The sequence below is a fragment of the Theobroma cacao genome, chromosome 8 (assembly GCF_053813885.1).
Source record: "Theobroma cacao isolate CCN51 chromosome 8, ASM5381388v1, whole genome shotgun sequence".
Classification (NCBI taxonomy): domain Eukaryota; kingdom Viridiplantae; phylum Streptophyta; class Magnoliopsida; order Malvales; family Malvaceae; genus Theobroma; species Theobroma cacao.
This window is the reverse complement of record NC_142646.1, coordinates 27,637,081-27,647,300: the sequence shown is the minus strand read 5'-3', so window position 1 is coordinate 27,647,300 and position 10,220 is coordinate 27,637,081. Positions and strand designations below refer to the sequence as shown.

At 32.0% G+C, this 10,220-nt stretch overlaps 1 protein-coding gene across 1 annotated transcript; it reads right to left on the bottom strand.

Annotated features, from left to right (window-relative positions):
- Window positions 1-4,924: 4,924 nt before the first annotated feature.
- Window positions 4,925-8,866, bottom strand: LOC18592907 (medium-chain-alcohol O-fatty-acyltransferase-like). The gene is made up of 7 exons (XM_018125528.2): window positions 8,660-8,866; window positions 6,799-7,392; window positions 6,563-6,629; window positions 5,668-5,777; window positions 5,367-5,576; window positions 5,165-5,284; window positions 4,925-5,071 (listed from the first exon to the last, which is right to left on the bottom strand). Exons 1-7 carry the CDS (start codon window positions 8,849-8,851, stop codon window positions 4,925-4,927), a joined length of 1,440 nt encoding a protein of 479 aa, XP_017981017.2. The 5' UTR covers window positions 8,852-8,866.
- Between the last annotated feature and the right edge of the window lie 1,354 nt (window positions 8,867-10,220).

The following is a 10,220-nucleotide window of genomic DNA, read 5'->3' as shown; positions in this document are numbered from 1 at the left end:
TGGCGATTGACAATATGAACTTGGCTTCCAAAGAAGCTTTTTTTCTATCCACGGCCGTCTTAACATCACTAATGTAATCTAAAGGATTAACTTTTAATGCGATCGTGAAAGGGAAGAGAACATAGCCAATCTTGTTGCCCCATGTTAATACAAACATGGAGAATACAAATGATTGCACATGCTTAATTGATTAAGTCCATGAGTCCATGTACAACAATTATTAAAGCTTTTTGGTATCAAATCATTCATCTACCATATATTTAATGAATGAACAAAGAGCTAGCGCAGGCAATTGAGAAAAGAAAACAAGTTGGTCTATCATAATTCTTCATTTTGTGCTTAGAGGTGCCTCTGTAAGCTATGCTTATGTTGCCCACGACAATTTGTAAGCAAAGCTAAATAGTAGTAGTAATTAGTTTCTTCTTCATTGTTGGAAAAGTTGGCAATGTGAGAGGGTCAGATAATTTACGAGAGCAAAAGATTAGCAGTGACATGAGAGATGTGCCATCACCCAGGGAGTGACGGACTCGAAGAACAAGTTCGGGTTCAACATCAAAGGTTTTGAGGTTGAGAATATGGCAATCCTACATGGGATTGCTTGACAATGAGAGAAAGGGCGGTTAAATGGGTGAATTCACCTGATGATATTGGACTATCTCATTAGAAACGTGAAGCATGCCTCAACAAGAGAGGAAACAAAGAAACGGACTAGCAACCACCATACTCACATTTGTGGCTGAAATCAAGTTTTGCAATTTTTTTTGTTTGTCTTGTCAACATCTCATAAGTAATCGTTAATTAATATAAAATAAATTCATTGAACTAGGTTGTAATTAGAGGACCAAGATGACCAGGACGAATCAAGTCGAACTCAATTGACACCTAAAAACTAAGACTCAGTTCCTTCATTTGAGTCTATTTAAGTTTTTTGTTATTAAAATATTTTAAAATTTTTAGATATTTTTAAAATAAAATATTCAATATATTAATATCAAATTATTTTGAACCAACCCTAAAAATTCTTATCCAAGATTAGTTGACACGTGGTGCTAAGCGAGAGTTGTTATGAGACGTAGCCGAGTTCGGCCTCATTTTTGGAGGCTTTTTTTTATCTTTTCTTTTCAATATTCAAAACCTTCCTTCTCTTTGGTTTCTCAACCTTTCCATTTTTTCCTTTGCTTTTAGCCTCTAGATTCCCACTCTTTTTTACCTTACATTTTCATTATATTAGAGTAATATGTACTTTCTTTTTCCTTAGCTAGATCAAGACAAAGATGGGTCCAACATATTAAGTGGATGCAATTATTCAATATAATTTTTATCCTATGTTATTTTAGCTTTTATATTGAATTTCATATGATTCTTGCTATGATTATTACCTTTTGTATACACAATTTAATTGCTAACTACTATTTTATGTACTGTCACGATCCGGTACTCTCTTCAAACCCGTGATAACCGTCGTGATGTCCTGATAGACAAATCTTACCCGAAATGTCAATCGAAATCTCGTAAGGCTCTAGCATCAGTTTTCTGCCTCCTCTGTGAGCAACAGTTACTAAATATCATGTTTTAAAGGAATATAGACAATTTTCAAATCAAAGACAATCAAAAAGTAATTTCTACAGCACATGGGTATTTTGGTCATTTTATCTAAAAATTTCGAAACCTGCTAAAAATATAGTATATGAATGAAAAATATACATTTCATATAAAAAATAAATCTATGTGTCTAAATCATCTATTTAAAGTGAATTTATAACTAATAGAATTAAATAAAAATATTGGATAAAATATTTCATTTTCATATAAAACAATATTTATAAAATTCTCTGTAAACAATTACAGTAGCGTAGTAACAAAATAAACTCATATACATAATAGCACACAGTGCCAGGATATACAAAATATTTTACAATGCTATGTGAGCCCCAAAATAACAACAATAAACATGACTGTAGACCTACGATTTTTAAGGGTGCAAATCCAAAAGCAAACCCTCGACAAAATCGACTGTCTACAAACTGCTCTAAACCTGAAATGGGTGAAAAGAAGGGGGTGAGTTTTTATAAACCCAGTGAGTAAGCAAAGTTAATCTATAACATCTAAAGCCGAGTAAATGGAGACAATTAAAACATCTCTTCATAATATGATTCATAACATTAAAACTCATTTCAACCATATAAAACAATTACATTTCATCAAAAATAATCAGCAAGGCTTATGACTCTCTTAGAACTTGGCTTGTGCCAAAACTCGTACTCGGTGACACCTTGTGCCGAGCATCCAACCGCGTCCGCCAAGGCTGTTAAATTAATATATACACATAAAACATGTTTTTTTTTTTTTACGTTTAAAAACATAGTCTTTCCTTGGCGTTGGCTGAGTTTCACCCTCACATGGTGGTTCGGCATGAATTGAACTCTAAACTACCTTAGGAGATACCCTCCGCGCCTTTCATACTAAGGTAAAATATAACGGGGTTTACCATGCCCCTCAATAGGCCGGTCCACAAAAACCCGCCCACTGCAGTAAGCTAATCACTTACCCCACCAAATCAATAAAAATTTTGGCAGCATGACATGGCTAATATGATATTACCCAGCATGTCAAGGTAAAACAAAACAGTTCATATATTCCACACAAACACAAATCCAGCCATTCATGCTATCACATTGTCATAAGCCATCAATTCAAATCATATATCAAACACGAGTCTATAGTCTCCACTTACTCAATTTCCAAAACCAGTATTTAATTTCAAAACAAGTTATAAATCTCATTTCGTTTAACCAACACTTCAATTTTAAAACATAATAATTTACCATTTAAATTCATTATTCTTTAAAACATAAAAACGAGTAGAAACAACTTTAGATAGTTAAGATGATCGTTTGATTACTCACAATAACGAGAGTACTCCTACTCTTGGTCCTCGAGTACGATAACCTTACTCTTACCAAAGGGCTCACCACCTATACATAATACATAACAAGTAATTCAATATATTTGTGCCAAACTGTTATAAAACTATTTCAGGCTATTTATGAATGTATGAAATTGAATGAGAAGTATTCGAATAATCACTTAAAGATGGTGTTTTACGTAGGTTCAATTTGTTGTTGGACTGAAATGGTATTCAACCTAATTCGCACTATACACTGTTTAATTAGCCAAAACATTCAATTGAACTCCAAATAGATTCATTGCACTTTCGGTACTCCAATAAGTCTGTATGTCTCATTAGAAATCAATTCTAAGTCCATTTACTATAATTTTCTCATTATTGTTCAAGTCGTTTACTAAAGGAATTATACTTTTCGATAACCATTTTCGATATCTGACATCATGAATCATCAAATATGAGCTAGATAACATGAAATATGACAAAATTCATCTTCAAAAATATTCCCTATAGAATTCGGCCAATTAGGGTTGGATAAAGAACATGTTGTTTTCTTACTTGTTTTTCACACTGAATATCATAAACAACTAAAAATGCCTAGATAACATGAGATCTAGCAAAACCCATCCTCAAAACCTTCCCTCCTTGATTCGGCCAGCATGCTTCCATCATGAAAACTTGAGTTCAACCATAGAAAATGAAAAAGAAAGCATGGGTATGATAGATCTTAAGCTAAATTACGAAATCTTACTTGTGATTGCTTCGTTTTTCGAAAATCCAATGAATTTCTCTTGAATTTTTCCTCCTTAGGGTTTTTCTATTCTTTGGCTTTCACAGCAATGAAGAGTGAATTGGGAAAGGTTTATGCTGGTTTATAAAGAAAATTATAAAAAAATTAAAACTTGACACGTGTCGTCACTTGATTGGTCCATGATTAAAACTTAACAATTAAGCATTCTATTACCACCACATATAATACCTTAATTATCCAAAGTATAAAATAATAATAGGTGAAATTCATGGGCTTAACAAGTCCCATGGTGGTGTAAAATTTCAAAAATTCCAATTACGTCATCGTGGACACTTGAAATGACCGTTTTGCCCTTATGCTCAGAATTGAAATTTTTCACTTCTCAAATTCAAATTATGTTCCAACTAGTCAAACTTGGTCAAAAATCTCGTCCAACATTCCAATTTTTGCCCTCGGGTGGCAAAATGACCATTTTACCCCTACGTTATGAAAATTCCAGATTAGACTCCAAATCAATCCTCGAATTCCAAATCACCATATTAAGACATTATAAGGTTCAATAACTCTCAAATACATCCCAAAATCTCTATTTGGACTAGTTCGAGGCTTTAATCGACTTAATTGTATCACTAAGTACAATGTCGACTTTTAACGATTTTTTGAGGCATCCAACTATGCAGACATGCTATCAAGTACATGAATGACATGGCAAATATATTATAGAGCTGGGCTTGACATGTACACTCATGCACGTTTTGATATGTACTCATCAAGCTATCAATGAGTATTGTGATTCCAAATTTAATGGGAAAGGTCAATGAGTCATTTTCTCTATGGCAAGGAAAAGGTTTTGAAATCATTAAATCCTTGTCGTTTTCTGTCTTTTCCATTCTATAAATAGATGCCAATCTAACATTTGAATGTTGCTTTGTCTAGGCTGCCATTGCATCTTCTGCTTTGTAATTACCATTTTATAATCAATGAAATCTTTTGATCGTTTGAGATGAAAAATAAAAGCCAATTCAAGCAAGTAACAACATATATATATATATATATAACAATATGTATATATATATTTTACAATTAAAAAAGAGGGCAAATATAAGAATTGCACACGCTTTATTTACATAGTATTAAACAAAGCATTACCACTCAAGTTCCTAATACTTAGAACTAAAACGAACTCAACTAGCTACAGTTCATGCACATAGCATCACATCCTAACTTATGGCCAGTACTAGCTAAAAGTGGCCCTTCATTATTCTTAATTATTGGGAAATGACAGATGTCTTGATGAGTTTGAGGGACTCTTCAAGGTCATCACACAGCTGGTAGGGGTCAGAAATAATGTTGTCATCAACTGATAACACCATACTTATCATCTTAGCATAACTAACCACATGAACTGTCAGTGCCTGCAAAGTTCAATTGCCAACCCAAACTCATCATTCAAGTGACCTTTTTTAACATTAAACATATCGACATTTTAAGAAAGGGGAACTAATTACCACTAGTTGGCCATACAAAGAAGGAGCAATGTAGGCGACTTGATTGCCAAATATGGTGATATCGTCTTGAGGTCTCGCCACATTCGAGAACCACATAGTTGTTGAGGGAAATTTAGCAAACTATCCATGGATTGATAATTAGCAATTGAGGCAAATATATATACGTAAATGGGAAAAAGCATTGGTGGGTCATGATTCATACTTTGGTACGATAAAACCTCACAAAAACCATGGCCATTAACAATCTGAACTTGGCTTCTAGATAAGCTTTTTTTCTATCCGTGGCCGCCTTAACATCACGAATGTAATCTAAAAGATTATCTTTCAATGAGATCGTAAAAGGGAAGAGAACATAGCCAATCTTGTTGCCCCACTCGGCCTTGCTATTCTTCTTCAACATCTCACCCAAGGCCTGTAAATTCATTTTACACAAAGGGAATGAGATAATTAAAGTATATTCAAAAGCCATGATTTCCCTTTGATACTGTAAGGAAACTACTCACATAAATCCCAGGAGATGATCTCAAGTTGATAAAGAGAGTGGCTCTGAGACGAATATTGTTGGGAAGATTGTCTTCCCATTTCCTACCAGCTTCATTTCTCTTAGTCTTACCTGCCATTAACATACCAAGTTATAGGGCTTTCAAACCAATCAGCTACTAGTATGTTTCTTTGGACGGTTGCACATGTTTTATAGGGATCCATGAAGATTTTTCATATCCTAATATTTTTTTTTTCAAAATATTTGTGAAAAATTATTAACAAAAAATATTAAATTGTCCAACAATACCATTATCGCAAGGAAAAAATTATTATTATTATTTAATTTCTTTGTCTTATATCTATTGTCTTGTTTTGAAATTTTTTTTAATTTTAAACCAAATTAGTTTAAATATTTTATCAAATTAAATTTAAATAAATATATATACATTTAAATTAGACAACCAAAAATAAAAGTCAACACGTGACAACATATATGAAACAGAAGAAATATTACATACATACTATTTGTAAGTAGTCGGACAAATTCATATTACATTTTGTATAATAATTGTAAAATTCAATATTTGTTTCCAATTAATCAAATTTATTTTTTCTTATAACTCTCTCTATATAAATATAGATACACTTATGGATCTCACCCGTCAAATTTTATGCAAATAATTGGTCTCAAATTGCAAATTTTTGTTGAAAACCAAAAAGTATTATTTCATGGAATATAAATTCTCTATCATCACTTGGTGCACCTTTTATAATTTTGTATTACATGCTTTTTAAATTTTTCATATTATGGTTTAGAATTTAGGGTTTCTGGTTTAGGCTTTCAAGGTTAGAGTTTTCAGTACCAAATGGGAGCAGAGGATTTTTGTTCCATTTCATGTTATCTCGTAAACTTACCATATTTGCGATTGAGATATCGAGATAAGCCTGCTTGAGTGATTGCTAGGACGACGTCGTTGACAGTCTACAAATAGCCCAATGAAAAACATTTTAGGTAAACCATAATTAGCCAAATCAACTAAGAACAAAAACTTCAGTTACACCTATATCAAAAGTTGTTTTCATATATTAGCAAGAAGAAAACAAAAAAGAAATTGAAAAAAAGAAAAGAGGAAAAATGGTTGATCTCTAACCATGTTAGTTGCATTCTTCACCAATTTGATATCATCCAAAGTGAAAGTTCGACGCATAATTCTCCCAGGAGTACAAGCAACCCTCCTTGAAGAAGGTTTGAGGGGTGTTGGTGTATCCTTGTAGAAAAACAATGTTGCGACACACACGAGCAGATCAACCGATGTGTTCCAAATCAACAGGAAGAAAGACCAAAGTCTGATCCAAAAACAAAGCCAAGTAGTAGTAGTAGTAGTAGGCATTTGTTTCTTCTTCATTGCTGGAAAAGTTAGCAATGCGAGAAGGTCAGATAGTTTACGAGAGCAAGAGATTAGTAGTGACATGAGAGATGTGCCATCCCCCAGAGAGTGATGGACTAGAAGAACGAGTACGGATTCAGCATCAGAGGTTTTGATGTTGAGAATATGGCAATCCCACATGGGAATGGACAAGCTGATCTTGGTTTTGCTAATGTTGGCGATGTAATCTTCAACAAATTTATCGGCTGCCCCTTGAGAGGCCATCTCTTCATCCACCCTGGGGATTATCACATGTTTCTCTAACTCTACCTCTGTTTTCACCCATTTCAGCTCCCCTCCATTATTCTCATCTGCAACCTGTAAGTAGGGGCGGAGCTAGCCAATTTTTGTTTAGGGGGCTAAAGATGAAAAAAAATAAAAGATAAAAATTTTTAAAACTAATATGTTGAATTTAACCAACGATCAAAAGATTCATAATAGACAATAATTTTATATAACATGTAAATAAAAAAAAAACTTATGATAGTTATATAAGAAAGTTGTGCTCGACGATGTTTTCTAGATTCAAATTCATCAATTATTGACTATGTACTGAAAAGACTGGCAATATATTTCTCAATATAAAAAACTAAATTATCTGCAAGAAACTCATCATCCATTTTGTTCCGGAGTCTTGTTTTCACAATTTTCATTGCTGAAAAGACTTTCTTTGTAGTTGCTGTAGAAACCGAAAGAGTCAAAATAAAGCGAATTAATCTATCAATCAAGTGGTAATTCTTTGACTTTTTTGTTTATGCAAATCTTTGGCACAATTCAGAAAGTGTTTTAATATCTTCAAAACTTTGATGATGAGGTATTAAGGTTTGGTGGCTACAGTGTAGGAGAATTATTTGAGCGATCTACCTCTTTTCTTTTAAAAAATTTGTCAATTGTTTTCAACTTACTCATATTTTAATCAAACCTGAAAAAAAAAATATAATCAACATTCAATATTCTTATTTATTTATATTTAAACTTAAAAAATAAAACATAAAACTATAATGAATAAAATATAAATAATTAAATACAAAATACAAGATTTCATATAATAGTTAAATAATATAAATAAAAAGAAAAAGGTAAAAGAAAACTTTACCTCTTCTTAATTTTACACAATAGTGGTGGATGATCTCTGTCCTTTCTTTGTCCAAACTCACAAGCTCATAAATCTCTTTTGAAGAATAAAGTGTGTTTTAATGGTAAGTTACAAGAAAAGAGAAATAAAAATAAAAAGACCCAAAAGAGAAGAGAAAAAGAAAAAGAGAAAGAGGTGTAGAGAAACTTAAATTAGGGTAAAGTTAAGTAGGTTTGTGAGGTTGTTTGATTTTTTTATTTATATTAATTATTAAATAAAAAATTTATTTTGAGTGGGCCATTAATAATATATAATAAATAAATATTTTCAAAAATTTTGGGGGGCCATTGATAAAATATATATAAAAAATAAATATTTTTAAAAATTTTGGCCCCCCCCCCATTGTAAGTTTACCCTCCGCCCCTGCCTGTAAGCACTGTTCATGTTAGAACAAGTTAACGTTTGCAAAATCATGGGTATGGCATGTAATGCATCATTTATTTCTTTCACCTGCACACCAGAGAAACAAGGATGCTTAAGCAAAGTATGCACCAAGTTTGCTTTGAAACTATCTGGTTCGATGGGGCTCTTAAACCCCACAATGAGAATGATATATACGTTAGAGTCAGGCTCATGAAACATACGAGCCATGGGACTTAAGGGCTCCTCTTCTTCACCACTCACACTCTGTCCTTCCTTCATATCTCTTGTTACTTTGATTTGCTTAAGACCGAGATGGCTTCTTGATCTAAGACCTATAATATCCATATTTTTTTTAACTTTTTCAACTAACTGAAAATGGAAAATTAGATTTGATTCTCTCCATGTTATGAGACGTAGTCGCTTTTTGCCTCATCTTTGGAGGCATTTTTTTGTCTTTGCTCTTCAATATTCAAAACCTTCCTTCTCTTTGGTTTCTCAACCTTTCTATTTTTCCTTTTGTTTTTAGCCTCTAGATTCCCACTCTGTTTTACCTCACATTTTCATTATATTAGACTAACATGTACTTTCTTTTTCCTTAGCTGGATCAAGACAAAGTTATTTTAGTTTTTATATTGAATTTCATATGATTCTTGCTATGATTATTACCTTTTATATACACAATTTAATTGCTAACTACTATTTTATATACATTCATGCGCATTCTGATATGTACTCATCAAGCTTTTAATCTTTAACTTAACTTTATTTAAAAATTATTTTTCAACTTTTATCCGTATACATTTCATACTTGTTTATATATATATTTTTATGTGCACGTTATATGCTTATGGTATGTTATACTATATCACTTTTCTTATTCTTTGCTACAAATTCTGTTTACGGTGTTTAAGTACAATTACAATATACTATTTCATGTTAGTTTCTTTATATATTCTTTTTTGACCAATTATGCAAATAATTTGTTTTTACGTGTGATGAGAAACTAAACTTAGATTCTGTTGAATATATTAGCAAAAAATGTGTAGTACCCATGGATTCAGAAGAGTTTTTTTATCCAAAAAAACCAAATTAAGGCATCCAATAATGTCAATATAGAATTGTAAGTTTTGGCTCAATGGTTGAGTATCTTTCTTAAGGAATGAGAGTTCTTTGTGACTAATTATAATAAAACACTAACAATCTATCTTTTAAGTTAATTAGATAAATAGCTTTATAAATACTTATATTATTTAATGAATATCATATGATTATTGAAATATAAATATATTTTAATAAATATTGTTCTGTTCATATTACACGAAGTGCATCCCTTGAGCATGCTCTGGTGAAACTTAAAACCTTGCTTTTACTTGCCACGGAGAAAAGGACTCCTTGGACTTTCCTATGAATTTTGGATTCACCATGCCCTCTGACTTTTCTCCCATATATAGATTTTTTTTTTTCTCAACAAATCCAAGCATGCACGTGTTTCTTGTTTCCCTTTTTCATCCACAATAATTCATATTTAAATTTTAATAATAAATTCAAAATATTCTAATTAACACGTTGCTAATTGATTTTAGATGAAATATCTTTTCAAGAATTTAAGACGATATGAATATATAAACATGTAATTCAATCCCAGTCC